Consider the following 18,699-nt stretch of genomic DNA (forward strand, 5'->3'; position numbering starts at 1 on the left):
CTGGAACTCCCCTGTGGTTCCTCATCCACACTTCACGCTCATCCAGGGAGACTTTTCTTGATCAAAAGGGGATCTAACCCAGGACTGGAAGACTCAAGCTAGGGGAAAAATCCAGCTCAGACTTAAAGGTAAGCTATGGAGAGGGTTTGTGAGTTAGGCATTTCAGTAGGATCCAAATAATTTGTCATGAGTGATCAAGTTCAATCCCAGTATATACAACATTTGGTACACTTACCAACCACACACTACTGGGATACGTTAGCTTCTTATATATTGAATACACGCTAGCTTGGGTATTTACATAAGACAATTTAGTTTGAGGTCATTTAACTCTATGGTATAAATACTGCCAAAATAAGACTAAATGTTTTTACGTTCCTTACTTTCACATGATTGATGCTACACATAAAGCACTGCAAAGCTCTGCTGAAGCACTGAGCAGACCATTACACACCAGCTACTCTCATAGGTAAGAGAAGAAAGGGCGGGTGTTGAGAATTTCACTCCTCTCTGATGTAACTAATGCAAAAAATAATGTAAAAATCGTTCTTAGTTTCTGCATGTTAGAACAATACCAGAGATCTGCAAGAATGACTGACTTATGATAGTCCTTCAGCCCTCATGTTCTCACAAATTCTCACAAGCAAATATCAAGATCTGGGGGGGGGGAAACATAATCCTATAATGAGAATTAGTAACATGTAATGATTTAAAAGTGCACAACTTGATGGGAAAGATGTTGCTTAGCAACATCAGCAGCTGGATCTGCTGTAAAACCGTGATGTTGCTTGGCAACGAAAAGCTGAGCTGGCCTGTTATGAGAGCTGTGAAATGGTATTTTGCTGCCCTTCCCCCAGGATAACCAGAAATTGCCTGTCAGGATCGAGCCGCTGAATATCAGGGAGGACTGAGGGTTTAAAGGACAGCGAATTAGACAGCTCTTTGATACAGCTGTGCTCCAATTAATGTACAAGTATGACAGAAAAGAAACAGGGGGACTCTGAGTACCTGCTACTAGGATACAACAGAATTTTTTAAAAAGCAGATTCCGAAAGTTTAAAATTATTCTTCTTATTTCTGGCTAATTTCCAATCAGTAGAACAACCTGCTCCAAAAGTGTTTTGACTTCTGATGGGATTCAACCTCTTCATATAGTGAAAGTATTCAGAAAAGTTTTATTCATGCTCACAGTAATGAAATACTTAAATATGGCAGTGGGAAGAGTTAAAGAAAATGTGGAGGCCTTGTTTACACATAGAACCACTAGAAGTGATTTCAGAAAGTAGTGAAAGACATCAAGTGCCTGCAAGACTTCACCTCTCCGTTTAACATCTGTACAGACAGTCCCTCCTCCCTCCTTCAGATCTTTTAGTCCAAACATTCATGGCATAAAAGGTGTAGAGGAAGACACATAGTTTCATGCAATAATCACAGAATCACAGGATATGAGGAGTTGGAAGGGACCTCGAAAGCTCCCCCAGTCCAACCCCTGCCAGAGCAGGATCACCAGACCAGGTCACACAGGAACACGTCCAGGCGGGTTTGAATGTCTGCAGAGAAGGAGACTCCACAACCTCTCTGGGCAGCCTGGGCCATGCTCTGGCACCCTTACAGTAAAGAAGTTTTCCCTCATGTTCAGGTTGAACCTCCTGTGCTCCAGCTTGCTCCCATTGCCCCTTGTACTATCATAAAAGTGATTCTGGAAACCTTAGGTGTGTTTCTGTTACCTAAAAGAGCTATCTAGTGTCCCACTGGACACCTTAGGGTCTTCTCTGGAAGACACAGGTCTCAGATAAGTTTTGGTTTTTATCTGCCAGCCCCGTAACGATGTCACGGTCACCTCAGGGTGTCTAGAATGGTGCTCAATGCCTACATCTGTGGCTCTGAATTACCTTTCCCTTGTGCATTGAGCATTATATGCTTTGAGCACATGTATATTCCCTTTTCTTTGCACTGACTGCAGATCTCAAAGCCATGCAGAGGACCTCGTCTTGAAAAGTGATGCCAAAAAGCGTTTCACAAAAGATATACGATCCAAATACAATCCAAAAAATATCATCCAAGGACTGGAGCCTTTCTCTTTCCAAACCACATTTATACCAGCAGTTTCTCACCAGATTCCATATGTGGCACTCAAGTCAGTGGGAGGCTGTTGATCCAGATGAAACACACAGCTCTGTGCAGTGGCACCGACTCTCTCTGTGTGGCTATGGAGAGGTGGAAAAAAGCTTCAAATTTAAGTTCCTAAGACTACAACCAGGTAACAGAGCTTGGGAGCTGTGGAGGAGGCTGACCTACATAGCTCACCTGGCCAATCTGTGCCTCTCATGGTGCAGGACTGCAAATTATTTCCTTATTATTATTGTCTGCCTTTTATAAACAGCTGATTATGATTTATGAAAAATACCTCCCCCATATGCATATTATGAGACACATATGACTCTATTATTCAGGTCCATGGCCAACTCGGCAAAGTGCTTTTGTGTCCTCACACTCTAAATGCACACTCACTCACTCAAAGTGAGTGATCCCTGTTCCTAAACCTCAAACAGAGGCAGGAAGGAGATTACTCTGACTTGGGGTGAAGTTTTGGAAGGAACAGTGAGGGGTCTGAGGTGAAGGATGGGTTTTCAGACGCTGCTGGCTCTCTGCTCCCAGAGCTGCTCTGCCTGCAGAGGTGTCCAGTCACAGCCCTGGGAATGGTGGGACACAACTTAGAGACAAAAATCCATGTTATGATGAGATAGAACATGAGACCTAAGCAAGGTAGAAACCAGTTGGTTCAACATGTCTCTAGAGGCACATAGAAAGCATGGGAAGAATGCATTACAAGGTGAATTATTTGTCTTTTTTCATGTCCTTTCTCCTTCAAACTATTTTCCTTGCTGTCCCCTCTGTAGTATTTATCTCTGGAGGTGATTCTACCCCTCTGCTCTGCTGTGGTGAGACCCCACCTGCAGTGCTGCATCCAGTTCTGGGGCCCCCTACATAAGAAGCACAAGGACAAGCAGCTGTTGGAGCGAGTCCAGAGGAGGCCACAAAGATGATCAGGGGCTGGAGCAACTCCCCTACGAGAACCGACTGAGAGAGTCGGGGCTGTTCAGCCTGGAGAAGAGAAGGCTCTGGGGGGACCTTATAGTGACCTTCCAGTTCCTGAAGAGGTCCTACAGGAAAGCTGGGGAGGGACTTTTTACAAGGGCAGGTAGCCATAGAACGAGGGGGAATGGTTTTAAACTGGAAGAGGGGAGATTTAGACTGGATATTAGGAAGAAATTATTTACTTTGAGGGTGGTGAGGCCCTGGCCCAGGTTGCCCAGAGAAGCTGTGGGTGCCCCCTCCCTGGCAGTGCCCAAGGCCAGGTTGGACGGGGCTTGGACCAGCCTGGGCTGGTGGAGGTGCCCATGGGGGTTGGACTGGGCGGCTTCCAACCCAAACCATGCTGTGATTCTTCATGCAGTCCCTTTTTTCTCCTCCCTTTGGCCAAGAAACTCAGTGGAAATATAAAGGGGAGCGAAGAGTTGCCATAAGGTCTGGTTTTCTGGGAGCTGAGGAGAATGGCAGAGGTAGGGTGTGAAGCTGCTCAGAAGGGATTCGTTCCTCCTTGGTCTCCTTTAGCCATGGACTCTGATCCAGCTGTCAGCAGCTGCCTCTCCCTCACTGCGGCTGGCAGCAATATTTCATCTCTTGCTTTCCTGGCCTGAGGTGTGTGTTGACATGTCAGAGTTGGCGGTTGCAGCTGCTTTCTGGGCTTCATGCTTACACACCCTTCATGCCCACACAAATATCACGGGAGAGGAGGACTCGTTCTTGGGCTTCTCAAAAGCCTCCAGCACTCAGAGATTTTCGTTGGGCTGTGGGGTGACCACTTACTGATTTTTTGTGCTGGCCCAAGACAGGTTCATAATCACGTATACACACTCACACACATACAAACACATGTGTATGTTACATATAATGTGCATATAAATGCATATATCCTATACAGGTTATGTTCTTCATCCTCAGAGACCATTTAGCCTGAAGGTGTTTTCCGTAATCTTACGAGAGCTGTTTGATCACTGGGTGAAAATAAATTAGGTTATAAACTCAGCTACTGAATATTTAGCAGTGAACAATATTCTGACTCCAAATGTGTTTTACCAGTAGTGAGGGCAGGCTATGAAAGTTGTGTCTCTCAGGAGGCTTGCACCTCAACACAACTTGTTAATAGGCAGACCAAGGTTACGTTTCAGACTCTAGTCCAAGCAAATATACTAAATCTTTGCAGGATGAACTCTGGGAATGGAGTCACTGACTTCTGAAATAATTTTGTAGTCAAAATAGCATTCATAAAGCCATAAATCCTTGTTTACAAAGATGCTGAAGTTGTCTGGAAAAGTATTTACTTTGAAATGAAACTGGCCAAGTTTCTCCAATCTCCTGCACCTTGAAAGCAGTTATATTAAGTCAACACAACAGTGACATTCCTGTACTGTAAGCATTTATGTAGGATTATTTATGGGAATTCCTCGCTGATTTCCAAAGCGGGATAACAGCACCAACATTTTACAGAAGCAGAAACTGAGGCACAGAGGGCTTGAGGCCATTGGCATATTGTGCAACCCTGGACTAAGCAGGAAATTAGGGTTGGAGTTCAGTCCTCAGAATATCAGCACAGAATGCAAACAATTACTGGTTTGATTTGGCATTGCTGGTCTAAAGGAATAGGTTGTACTTGACATGGAACATGTACTGGATGAGGGCCTTTTCTCAAGGATGTTACACTGACTTGGCCCTGCACAAAAAGACCCTCGCACATTTCAAGGCTAATCGAGACTGAAATACTTCCTTAGACTTATTTGTAAGGGTAATTTTGTGCACAGTAACGTCACAGAGGTATTGTTATAGATATCATAAATAAAGAAGGAAAGAAAAGCAGTAAGGCTAAAATAATTTTTACACGCTTTTTTCCCCCAAAGGATAATAATTGCATAAGAGCGAGAATGCTTCCTTACTGTCATTACCATTGTTTCATCACTGTTGTAATGCTTAAAATTAATGTGATGAATGAGTGTTTAAAGATGAATATGAATGGAAATTATAAACCCATTTTCCCCTATTTTACTCCTTTGATTCAACTAAGCAGCCATGCAAAACAAGACTGAGAAGTCAGTTAAAGGCAGTCCCTAAAGATCTTGATGTCTGCCTTTGTAGCAGTGGCTTTTTAAAAGGATAACCCAATGCTGTGCTGGTGGGCAGTGGTCCCAGTGATCCACAGTGGCTGGTGGAGATGAAGGTAACTGAGCTGCTCCCTGTTGTTGCAGATGGCACAGCTCTTCAGCCTTTTGATAGACATAAATCTGACCGGCGCCTCCTGATGACAGATTTCAACTCATATAACTTATTGCCTCATCCAGCTGGGTCTACACTATTTATATTCATGTTATCATTTTCCACATATATAAACAATATCCAGTTTCAGGAGTTCACTCTTAATTTACAGGTGTATTTTTCTATTGGCATTTCTTCATTAGTGAATATGGTAGTTGCAGGCTTTACAGTGCTCACTCTCCGTTTTGGTCTGGGAACGGTTTCCTGGAGACCAAGCTCACAAAATAATTGTTGTTATACATAATTAGGCACTATATTTACATTTAAAGCAGGGATTGCAATACTGAATGAAAAATCTGGAAGAAAATCTTCAGAAAACATCTGCAAATCACTGCAATATCGGCTTCCTGAGTCTGCAAACAGCCTGGTTCATAAATATGTAATCTCCCCTTTCATCTCAGTAAGTTTTGACATCAAAACTGAATTATATTTTTAGAACATTGGCTATAGTTACTTTGGTTTTGGTCATTACAACAAACAGAACTTGACAGATGAGCAGATGAAATTCGATTCTGCAGTTGCTTTCTAGATATCTCTTATTTATCTGTTTTTCTACCGTCACTGAGCTGTTCTTTTCACCCGTAAGAAAGTAACAAAAGGTAATAAAGTGAATGGAAATAAGCAACATTGCCCTAGTTCTTCTCCAGCTGCACCTACAATGTCTATAATCTTAGCAGACAATGGTATCACTGCAGTCCAGGGACTGGATTCATATTCGGACTCAAAAGTAAAGTGGTCTGAGAAGTAAAAATGCTAATTTATTGGGAAGCAAAATGCCACAAGTCAGCACCGATACCTGAAATGATGACAGAAAAGCAGTGCGATGTGAAAAGCAGCACACAGATTTTTCAGCTTGACAGATTTTTTCTGAGATTTCATCTTTCAGATAGAAATGCTACATGTTAATGCAAGCCTTATGACTGTCTCTTTTGGATATTAAGAACCAAGTGCCTTTTTGTACTGCACGTCCTTTTGCTGACTAAAAAACACCTTGTCTTGTTAGAGCAGGAGCTAACATTAAAAAGAATGCCTAGGCCGATGCTATATGCAAGTTCACAGATGACACTTTTGTTTCCCAGTTACAGAAATGGATTTTAACTCAACACAAAGCAGTGTGAGATATTAGTAAATGAAAAAATTATAAAACTTCTGCTCTTAACATGAAACCATGACAGAACATAGGGAACTAAATATCAGTCACTAGTACCGAAAAAGTCCATATTAACCATATTTCAAGTAGTAGAATGAGCACAAAATCAGGCCTACAATCATGTATGACTGAAGTATGTTCTTCTGAAATTAAAGGACTAAAGCAAGTCAAGGTTGGTATCTTACATCCAGATGTGATTCTTTTTAATTTTTTTCTTTGCATGAGCAAACTCTTAAAGGTTATTTGGTGAAGTCCTGTTATTTGGTGAAGTCCTGTACATCTAGAAGGGAATAATATTCTTTTTAGAAAAGTGTGATAGCCTGTAGGTTGAATCAAACCTCTTTAAATTGCCATAGGAAGCTATGATCACAGAATCACAGAATCACAGAATCTCAGGAGTTGGAAGGGACCTCGAAAGCTCATCCAGTCCAACCCCTGCCAGAGCAGGGTCATCAGAGCAGGTCACACAGGAATGCGTCCAGGTTGGCCTTGAATGTGTCCAGAGTAGGAGACTCCACAACCTCTCTGGGCAGCCTGGGCCATGCTCTGTAACCCTCACAGTAAAAAAGTTTTTCCTCATGTTCACATGGAACCTCCTGTGCTCCAGCTTGGGACCATTGCCCCTTGTCCTGTCATTGGACATCAGAGAGAAGAGTCTGGCTCCTTCCTCCTGACACTCACCCTTTACAAATTTATAAACATTAATGAGGTCACCCCTCAGTCTCCTCTGCTCCAAGCTAAAGAGACCCAGCTCCCTCAGCCGCTCCTCATAAGGGAGATGCTCCACTCCCTCCATCATCTTTGTGGCTCTGTGCTGGACTCTTTCAAGCAGTTCCTGTCCTTGAACTGAGGGGCCCAGAACTGAACACAATATTCCAAATGCGGTCTCACCAGGACAGAATAGAGGGGAAGGAGAACCTCTCTGCTCTACAACCACACCCCTTCTGATACACCCCATGATGAGACTGTAGGATATGGTAACACAAAAGGCTTAAGCTCAATTTCCAAAACCTTTGAAAACTTTTTTACCGATAGAAATAGTTTAATAATGCCATGGTTCAAATATTGGTTTGGGGCTGGTGAGTCTTCATGCAGGAACTAAATACTGCAGGTATGACAATTAAGAAATGTTCAGGCTAATTTATTAGAATGCAGGAATATCTCCATGTTCCATGCTTCTGGCACACATCACCTTTTGATGTGAACATTGCAATGATTTAAGAGTCCACTAGGGAAACTGAAAAGAAAACCCCCAACTTTATGTACACCATGAATTTAAACCTTCTGCCCCCTTGCATCATGCAGAGATTTTCATATGGGTTCAATAAAACTGTGCAGTGCTCTAAATTTGTGGGTAAAATCAGCTCCTTCTCATAAAGAAAGTGGTTAAGTATAATTTCCAGTGTGCAGTTGGAAGTGGCATGGAAACTGTGAGTAACAGACAATGTAACAAGTAGGCATGCAACTTATTCCAACAGTTAATAATAATTACTGTCGTTTCAATTGTATCAATATGCTGAATATATATAATACAGACACATACAGAAATATGAAACCAAAATCTTTACAGACGAATCAAAAGCTATTTGGGGAAGATGAAAAACGGGGTAATATCTGACATTATACTAGGCTAATAGTAACAGAAGTGACAGACAGCAATGTATAATACATCACACACGTATCCCCCTGAAGTGTTTGAGAATTCAGTCTGTATATACCATGCTAAAACCACAATGCAGCACATTGAAATCTAGGCATGTAAGGTCCAAAACTCTGATTTATTAAGCTATGCTGTAAAAATTGAGGTTTTGATACTCATGAACTGCTTTTCTTGTACTTTTTTCCCTTCCCTTACTGCAGCAATCTTTGTGCTTCTGGCTTCAGTCAGGAGTTGCTCACGATGTCAGACTGTGTTAACATCAGAAACTGGTTTTGCTCCAGAAGATCTAGAAACATCCTCTCTGCTTCTTTCAGAGGGTGACTGAAAACCTGACATTGAACCTGAAGTGCATGGAAGTGATGCTGTTTGGTTGACACTTCACAGAATCATAGAAAATAGGGCTGAGGGACATATCCCTCCTCTATTTTACTGTGTATCTCCCCAAAATAGTTACAGTTTTTATGGGTCTGCTGGAAGAAGCATGTTTTGGGAATGGGAAAAATGTTCTGAAATCATATTTATTTCCCAAAGAATTCCTTCGGAAATAGATGCCATTTTGTCTAATTTGATCAATTCCTCAGTCAAATCTATTTTGCACAAACTGCTCTAGTGTTGGTTCACTAATTAAGCTTCCTGTTTTCCTTCATTGTCTCTAGGCAGATTATTTAGTGGTCCTGCTTTTTTACTCACAGTTACACTGGTCCTGTTTCCTTCTAAAATATTTCTGTTGCAAATATGGCAACTGTTCATATATTAAAAAATGTTAGCATGATATCTATCACATTATGTTCTGATAGCAAGAAAAAGTGACTACATTAGACACCCAGTGACGTTGCCATGAACCAGCAAATCTTCTCTGACTACTTATATCCACTAAAGCAGAATTCTTCTAGGTAACAAAATAAATCACTCTTACCTTCTATTTATGTCCAGTCCTATTACAGTACACATGAAGCAAACAAACATATCCTAATCCATTTGCAAGGAGTGGGAGCTGGCTGAGTCTTGGGTCTGACCAGGAACCAAGAGCGTTAGCTGGATCATATGCTTGCTGTGAAACCAGAGAAGTAAATGAGTCTGTCAAGTCCTAACTAGCATTTTATGACAAATTTAATTTGGCAAGAATATCTAGTTGAGTGTTTGGTCCAACTTGCTCAGCCTTGTATATTCTGTGTCTCTATTTTGATCAACAGATAGGTTTTCAGAATGTCCTGCATTCAGGAGTTTCTAATGAAAACATACAAAAATTAAATCAAACTGTTTTTCACCATGCGATTTTTAGAAGCCAGCACTTAAAAAGGATTATGTAAGAAAAATAAGAAGTATTATCTGTGATGGCTCTATTCCTATACTGACTGTCAGCATTGCAACTCTTCAAACCATTAGTTGCTGCAACTGAATACAGAATCAACTGAATTTAAGCTGTCCATTTAGCTTTAAGCTTAGATCACAGACGTAGGGTAAAATTTTACACTTTTCAGACTTTTCATGGACTGAAAGGGCTTCTATAAATGTTGTCCCACTGGCATCAGGAAACACAAAAGCTGATCTGAACGTCTTTGGCAGTAGTGGCTTCCCCTCCCCTAGAATGAAGGCCCATCTTTCCAGAAAAGAGGTCAGTGGCCAGTATGAAGGCTTGGTCTGACTTCCCTCAGCTGCACAGCACTGATTGAAAGCTGCTCAGCATTACAGGTCAAACATTCTCTAACACTGCCATAAAATCATTTTTAATGCTATTATTCTCTAGTATTGCCAAGGTTGGAACTGAGGGCATTTATTTTATTTCTTTTTTTTTTGCAGTAGTTTTTTTGAGTGGTTTTGAGCAGGTGTCCTTTCTAACCAGCCCCATGTGACAATCCAAGCACATCCAGCCATTGACAACTTGATTTACTAACAATATAACCAAGCTATAATGTATCAGCTTTTTCCTAGACTAGGTTGCTTTCCGCAACTTGCCCTGTGGAAAACACTTGATGAAAAACATAAACCTGATACTTCTGGAGCAAGTGCAAAGTGACCACTGATCTCCCTGAGCCAGGGTATGCAAGCCTGTCATGGTCACAGATCTCCGTTTCAAAGCTGGAAAGATGCATGGGTGTAGATGTAGGTGATATAGATGTAAGTGATGTAGATGTAGATGTTGTAGATGTAGATGCAATGGCAGGGTACCGAAAACTCAGCCAGTGAGGATTAGATCTCCCATCCATAGTCCCACCTAACATTCCTGGCCAACTATCAGCCCTTCTACCTTTCTACTTTCCAAAATCCCTTTAAAATAAGATTTATGGATATATGAATTAGCATCTACTTACTTAACCTCTGAATCTATAATTAAAAAGCTTTGACATGAGGGGATGGAGATTTTTTTCTTAACTCCTACAAGTATAGCAGGTTTCTAACCCATCTCTTGGGCTGTGTAAAGGGAAAAAGGTCTACTCCTATGTAATTAGGAGCTTGATCCTGAAGAGCTGAATCATGAAAAACAAATCCAAGCTATAAGCACTCTATTTTTTGGATAAGATGAGATTTTGTAGGAAATACTAACTTTGTAATGCAGATTAGAAGCATGTCGGCCATTGTCATCCTTAGTTTCTGCCTGAAGATAAACATGTCTTTTTAAAGGCAGGTTACTTGAAAAATAGTTTCCAAAACACAGAACATTCCAAAACATTGAGGTAGTATAAAATCTGTTCATTAAAAAAACCCCAGAAATAACTGAAGTGGCCATGGTCCACATATTTCAATATAATGTCATCAATGTTCAAAATGATAACATAGTCAAATTCATGTTATTCTTAAAAATAGTGAAGTATTACTTTAATCTGATCAGTTCTAGTGGGAATGGCTAAAAGTGACTTCAACTACCTGAAGATCTATAAGAGGCTTCGGTCACCAGAAGCAATACTCTGCCTACAGATGTTCAGCGTTGTGTTTTATAGCCTGAAGCAAACCTCATTGTGCATGAAGGGACAAAACATCGTAGTCCGTTCTCACTTAAGAACATCATCAAACATCTGCATAATCTTTCCAGTGACTAGCCAGCTAATTTTATCTCTGAAATTCTCCATGAGAAACACACATTCTTGTCGTTACATGGCAACTTAAAATCAACAAGCAATCCCTTCTGAAACAAATCCTTACAACTATTTCTGAAAAAAGAACAACGGTGGACGAGAGCCATATTTTACAACTCCAGCATTTGCAAATAGCTATGACAGGCTGTAATGTTGTAACATGTTTTTTAAACAGCTATTTTAGGGCATGCAGACTTAATGATCAGTCTCTTGGTCTTAGAAAGATCCTGACTGAATAGACATAATCCTGTAGACTACTTTATAGGTTATGTGGACTGTAAAACAAGTTCGGCAAGAGATCACAAAACTGTAAAACCCCAAAGGAGACACTGTTTTTCCCTGGTAAGGAGAAAAGTTTCTTTTACTTCTAAGATGCTCCCTTTGCTTTTTTGTAATGTCTAAAACGTAATTAGTAAACTGTTTTGAGTCCAGACATTTTTAAATGTAAAGAACTAATAAAAAAATTACTTACCCAATTTTCCTTTAGACTACAAATTAAAATGTACCACTCTGTCCCTGATTTCTCTAACCTTCTGCACTCCTTCACTTCTAGCTGCTGTATGGATCCCCTTTCTCCCTGGATCACATGAAAGTGTTCTATTAATGTGAATTGGCTTATGGTTGAGAACACTATGCTGGCCAGCTACGAGGTGTAAGGAATCTGACCCAGGGAGCTGTGAGGCTATGACACATCAGTTCTTCGCAGGAATCCTCAGTTGCTGGATGAGAATAACAGGAGACAGGTCCTGTACACGGGGTGTACATGGTCATCGCTGTTCATATGCTGTTTGCTAAAGGCAATGAGACAAGTTTCACGATGCACCAATGTAACTGGAATTTTACCCTCTGGCTTTTCACTCCAGGACTGTAGCTATGAAGGATCAGGCTGTGTCTCTCACCTGACTTAGTAAGCAAAGTTTGGGAAAATCAATCCATTTACCACGTGAAAAACTTCTATAACCACAGCATGGCTAAAAGTGTTAGCTGCCTTAAGAAAACCACTGCAAGTAAGCACTGCTCCACGTATTTCATGAGGAATGCTTTGCTGGAGTTCAGAATAAACACTCAAAGCCTAGGAATGGTAGAAGATTACCTGGCAGGGGGGAGAGGAGGAAAAAGACAACTCCTGCCTCCATTCCATTCTTCATCCTTCTGCCAGGGTTCAGACTTCTCTTGCCCACACGGTCAGAAAAGAGGGAAAGCAGCTTCTTTCTTCTCACGATGGAGAAAAGATGGATCTTTCAGCCATAGGAGTTGAAGTTAGTGTTACATCTGTGAGCCTTTCAGGAAAAAACCATGCCACTTCAGTACAGAGTTGTATCAACTAGAAACCACCAAAGCACGTGTTGCTGGAATAGGAAACCCGCACCAATCCTAGAACTGCCTTTTAAGTAGAGCATGTTTTCAGTTACATGGTACTTTTGGAAAAACCTCCTTTGGAATACATTATTTCAGAGGAAAAAAATATTTTTTCCATAATAGGTTGTGAGTTACAGGTCTTTAAACACATGTAATAAAAATACAATCACATCAGCACAAGATATGAAGAAATGATTGCTGTGATAGGATTAAACCTGTCACAGAAGCGCTTAGGTTTAAGTCAATTGCTTGCATGGTGCTGGCAATGTCTAATAGGCATTAACTTCTGGACTGCTATAAAGAAAATTGAATTGCTATGAATTTTCTGGGAATACAGAAATTATTGGCATATTAAAATATCAGTGTCCAAAAAACTGCCATGCAGGTATGCAAAATATGGGCACAGCTCTACACAGCACTAACTGGGTTTTTCTTCTGCAAAAGTCTGGCATTGTTCTGTATTTGCATTTAATTCTTTTTTCCTCCATTTGAAATGTAGTGGACAGACCACCAAGGCAGCAGCTGTCTGGCTGTTCTCCGCTCTGAGGCATCATTGATGTATGTATATATGTCCTGCTCCTTCTTGCAAAGATTCTTTACTCTTTCCTAAACTAAACTGCTGTTTGATTGCAGGGAAAAAGTGGAAGTGTTTTGATCTCCACCAGCATGACTTACACATGTTGTTGTAGCAACCTTGTGTCAATCTTTCACTTAATGAAACCTTCCAAGTCATTAAAAACAAAGAGCTCCTGGTGCCAACGAGGGTTTGATCCTGTCGGGGCTTTTTCCCTGACATCCCACCAGATTGGGCCCCAGGGTTTTTTTTCAGAGTTCTATTAATAATTGTTCTTTCATATTCCCCTGAAAATACCTTCTTAGACTGGCACAACGTATACTGTGATTTGATGGGCTGTAACCTAATCCACTCCGCTGAAAGAGTAGCTGGTGCCAGATTTTTAACTCCCACAAGATTATCTGTAAACATGGAAATAAAAGCTTCTGCAAGAACCAAGTGTATGAACTTACACTTGCACATTGCTAAAACAGGGGTGTTCTTTTAAATCAGCTGCAGTTATTAAAATAAATTGCCCTCATCTCTGCTTGCAAAGCTGGCAGTCGAATGGCAAATATCTTAGATGATTTGTTTCTGATGTTTTCAATTAGTCTAGGTCCCATTTCAGATTACCAGGATTATCTTTATGTCAGGAGCAGCCACCACTGAGCAAAAGGTCCTGTGTGGCAATGTTCTTACACAATTAATTTCTTGCTTTATCTCTTTGTCTGGAATAGTAGCATTTATTGTGGTGTATTGAGGGGAAATGCAAAATGTTTGTGTTTAAAATCATATGCAGTGCTCCTGGGCAGTGACAGAACTGCCTCATTTAAAAACATGTATTTTTCCATTAAGGCCCAGGAACATCTGCTGTCAGACTGGGGATCCTCACACCAGGAGACCAATCTTCTAGAACTGGACAAACAATTAAATCTGATAGTAAATCAAATGGTGGTAGATTCACAGTTTATTGGCTCTAGATGAGCACTACCATGCTGGGCAGCTCCTGAGCTGTCCGAGATGCACAATCAATACCTCTGGTAATTCACTTCTCGGCACCATGAAAAACCACATTATTTCTCTGTATTTGATGACTGCCTGTTGCTTGCTGAAATGCAGTATCCATATGAGCTGCTGCTTGTCATGGTATATGCAAGGTATGCAATGTTAAGGATTAGAATTCAGTTGGAGATCTGCTAAATGCCAAGAGCTTTATGTGCATTTCTGCATTGAGAGGAGGAAAAAGAGGGGATGGTGAAATCTGCAGACAGTGAATTTCTGCTAACAAATTTGAAATATTAATTTTAAGATTCCTCTATGTGACTCTTCTCATTTAAATGAGAATAATGTTTTGCATACATGCATGTATAAGAACTGAATGGAAGAGAGATGGAAAAATAGTCTTGGTGAGTAAAAACAACTTGAAAATCTCACAATGAACTGAACACAGACCATTTTCTGAAGTTACTGTTTCTGCTGTTGATGATAACAATTGGCATATATACAGAGTAACAGTCAGAAAAGTAGAGATCTGGTCATCTGGACAAGCAGAACTTTCAAAACCAGAATGCAGGGGAATGGCTGGCAATATCGCAAGACATTTAGTTCATATTATTCATAATCAGATGATATTAAAAAAATGTAAGTCATGTATACTCATATTTGTTAAGCCTATATTTGCATCTGGACTCACTGGGAGGAGAAAGTCCACATACATTAAGGGCACACATGACAGCTTCTTAATAATATTCCCCTATATTTCTCTTCTTTCTGAAGCTATGTGTTGTGAGTCAGCTTACAGAATGCAATGGCATGATTTTGGAAGGTGAGGTCTGGGACATGAGAGGTGATATTGCATGTGTTGTAAATTAAATTTCAGATAAATAATGTAATTCTTAAACAGAGTTGGTGGTACGTAGGGCAGAAACTGTGGGTTGCATGGTGCCTCTTGTGGCTTCCAGCTGTTGAACTATGTTTGAAAATCAGCTTAATGTGTTTTCCTAAGAAAATAATTGTTGGTAGGATGCCGTATCACTGTGAATGGGAGGGGAACACTGCTGCGAATTCTCTTGAATAACACACAATATGCCGTTGCTATAGCTGAGACTGGTAAGAGTTCCTCACAACCTGTCCTAGAGCCTGAAACACTGTTTTCAGCCCTCATTCTTCTGCTTTTCTCTGCCTTTCACTGTCTGTATATCAGGAAACTGCTGTCCACAATACTGCTACAGCACAGGTCAAAAATCATTCACTTGATAAAATACTTTACGGACAAGAGCTGGAAATGCAGGATCTACTTACTGCACAATTCAGGCACTTCTTCCCACTGAAATCAACAGGAGTCAAGAACCTAGACATCTCTGTAGATGTAGGGCAGCCCTGCAGAATGTATGTGCCCACCTACCTGCAGGATAACCAGTGCTGGCACAGTGGCTCTGTGTCACCTCCCAGCCATGACACAGCACAGAGGTTGTGCTGGTCGGGACTCCCACCCCTGAAACTCTGTCCTCCTGCAAAAAGGTGCAGTTATACCTTTACTTCCAGCAGTCCCAGATTCAGTCTCTCCCAAAATGCCACGATACTTCCTTACGCTGTCTGGAACCGCCAGCCTGGCCTCTGCAACAAGAAGGAAAAATAGGAATTAGGAGTCCTGATAGCATCCATCTCCTATCCCACCCACAGCTCCGTGGTGACAGACCAGTCCACACCAAAAGCAGCTTGGGCTTTTCCTCCCATTCCCTCCACTCCCAAGTGACACCTGTAGCCTCAGTGAAAGAGGTTTTGGGGATGAAACTGAAAACTGAATTCAGATTAAACGCCACCGATCTATGTGGAGTAGTGTCATTTCATACAGAAATACAAACCTCTGTAGGAGTGTGACAGTAATTGATGAAATTGTTTTGCAGTGCACAATATTCTTGTTAAAAGTGAGTTAAATGCTGCATGGTATTTGTTGCGCTATTGTGCTTTTTAGTGTTTCAATTTTGGTTAATGTAGGTTGCCTCTTTAAGAACACTTTAGCTATTTTACCATGTATTTGAGACAAAGAGCAGCCTGTGGGATGTTTTGCTCTTGTACCCAATGACTCACAGGCCATGCTTGTGTAAGCACCAAGAAAGGTCAAACATGGATTTCAAGAAAGCCAGCACCATCTTCAGAAACACAAGATAAGTGTTTGGATGAGACTGGATACAAGATTTCCTCAGCAAGGTATTGAACCTCTCACCTCATATTGAACCCTTTATGTCTCAACTCAGCATTTTGCATTTTGCACCATATTACAAAGTCTTTGGAATAGGAAATATTTCTTCCTATGTGTTTGTGTACTTGCATGGCACAATGGGCCCCAGTCTTGTTTGGATCCTCTCTTGAGTCTTTCTGTGTTAGGGCCCAAAAGCATATTACTCATAACGCATTTGCAATGTAAATTTGATAGCGCTCTACTAGTCACACAAAGTATAAGAATAGGAAATTGTTCAAGAGTCCAAACTAGAATTCAATCATTTTGTACCAAAAATGGAAATATTTTAAACATGCATTTTGAAAGATAGCTTAGGCATAGTTGCAGTCTGTAGTCCAGCAGAAGTACGGGTTTGGGGGAGACAAGGTAGAGCCATGACTGAACTGAATCAGTCCCATCTTTGAAGATGCTTTAGAACACCTGCTAAAAATACTCCAATAAAACACCACAGTAATTAGAGCAACGCAATAGTATTAATCACATAATGAAACACTGTTATGTATTTGTATTTTACAGGATTAATTTGAACTTGAAAGTTAAGCAGAGAAAGCTGCAAATGAATTCCCAGGTTCCTTGCAATGAAAAAGGTATGATTTTTAAAGACCGTTAGGAAACTTCCTAGAAATCAACTTTTAATGTTGTGAGAGACCGAAAGAGTTAATGCCTCAAACATTGTAGTCTTGCAATTGTGAACCCTGTGTAGCAGAGCTTGCTTTAAAACCATTGCAAAATAGGACTTAAATGATCCAAATGACAAAGCAGCTACTTCTTTCTGCCTCTCGGACTGCTTCACCAACTTCCAGCCTCCTGAAGCCCTCAAAAAAGTCACTGTGAAATTGCAGAGGTCCTGAACTCCATGATTAAGGGGAGGTACATGGTGTAACCAGGAAAGCAGGAATTAAGCCTTTAGCACATATGGCTGTTTTGAGTTTCTTACAGATTATGGCAACTTGATATTATTCCATATTCTTTTAATTCTCTTTTCATCTGAATCTTGTGCAACTCTACAGTTACCACTCAAATAGATTGCAATTGATTATTTTATTTGATTGGTGTGGTAACACAAACCAAAAGTCTGCTTCAAGGAATTCTTAAGGTAGGATCATCAGGACATCAGAAATAATCATTCATCAAACTTCCTAAACTATGGATATTTATACAAGAGTTCTACTACTTACAATGAACTAGGAGAAACTCAGGGCAATGACAGACATTACTTGGCCCCCTGATCCAAATTAGGAGCCAGATCCACCTTTACACAAAACTCAACCCTAATGATACTGGCACTGGGAAAAAGGGAGGAGAAACTGTATATAAAAGAATTTTTGTTTTGGTCTGTCATATTAAATGGTCATCATGAAATGACAATCTGAACGTTGCTGAATTTTCCAGACTTGTAACGCTCGTTTGTGGACAATTTAAAAATACTGAAGATGCATTTCTTCCTTATACATATTCCTGCATTTAACTCAGCTTTAACTTTATTGGGTTTTTTTGTACTAACAATGCCACCAGTCATGATTAACTAATTTAGGAGTCTATTCCATTTCCAAGTATGTATTTGTTACTTTATTTGCCAAAGCACAGATCCCTGCTTAGTGACTACGGAAATATTTGCATTAGAGACGCTCAGTACCATCCTTTTGTCAGTAATTTTCACCTCTTCTCCTCAGATGTTAGCTTAAAAGTAGATGAAAGATTTGCTGCCATCAGTTTCATCATCACTTTCCCACTCCTTATTAAAGGTGAAAGTGCTGAGACTTTTCTGCTCCCGTTTTAAAAGCAAATAAAGGCTGAAAACTTCCATAATCCAAGAGGTTAAAAGTCACACCAGGCAGGAGAGGACTCTTCGGCGGTTTAATCGCAATGATTTCGGCACAATTTATTTCGGAACAAGTCGAGCACCTGGCGAGGCTGCGACCGGCGGTGGCTCCGGCTGGCGAGGCTGCGCCCGGCGGTGGCTCCGGCTGCCGCATTCCCACCCCGCTGCGAGGCCGCTGTCACCTCAGCGAGGCGTCGCCGCTCTCCGTGCCGCCTCCCGCCCTGAGGGCGAGGATCCCGCTCTCCTGAACTCTCCGCCTACGAACAGCGGGCTCCGCTCGCCTCTGCCCAGCAGCGACCTCACGGGGCGGCAGCGGGGACAGCGCCCGCTCCGGAGCGGGCTGTGGTGACCTTGGCCCCGCCCCGCGCTCTCCTCACGTGTTTGGCCCTCTCGGGCCGCCGTTGCGCCTGGTAGTGGCATTTCCGCGCCCTTGGTGGTTTCCGCCGGTCCGGGCTGCCGGGGGCGGCGGC

At 41.3% G+C, this 18,699-nt stretch overlaps 1 protein-coding gene across 1 annotated transcript in view; it reads left to right on the top strand.

The window, feature by feature from the left end:
- The first annotated feature begins 18,273 nt into the window (after positions 1-18,273).
- Positions 18,274-18,699, top strand: part of LOC104538464 (EP300-interacting inhibitor of differentiation 3-like) — a 10,802-nt gene continuing 10,376 nt past the window's right edge. The window contains exon 1 of the mRNA XM_010181679.1: positions 18,274-18,456. Within this exon, the coding sequence (XP_010179981.1) occupies positions 18,274-18,456 (183 nt within the window). The remainder of the gene's footprint in view (positions 18,457-18,699) is intronic.

The sequence above is a fragment of the Mesitornis unicolor genome, unplaced genomic scaffold (genome assembly GCF_000695765.1).
Source record: "Mesitornis unicolor isolate BGI_N332 unplaced genomic scaffold, ASM69576v1 scaffold20530, whole genome shotgun sequence".
NCBI lineage: Eukaryota > Metazoa > Chordata > Aves > Mesitornithiformes > Mesitornithidae > Mesitornis > Mesitornis unicolor.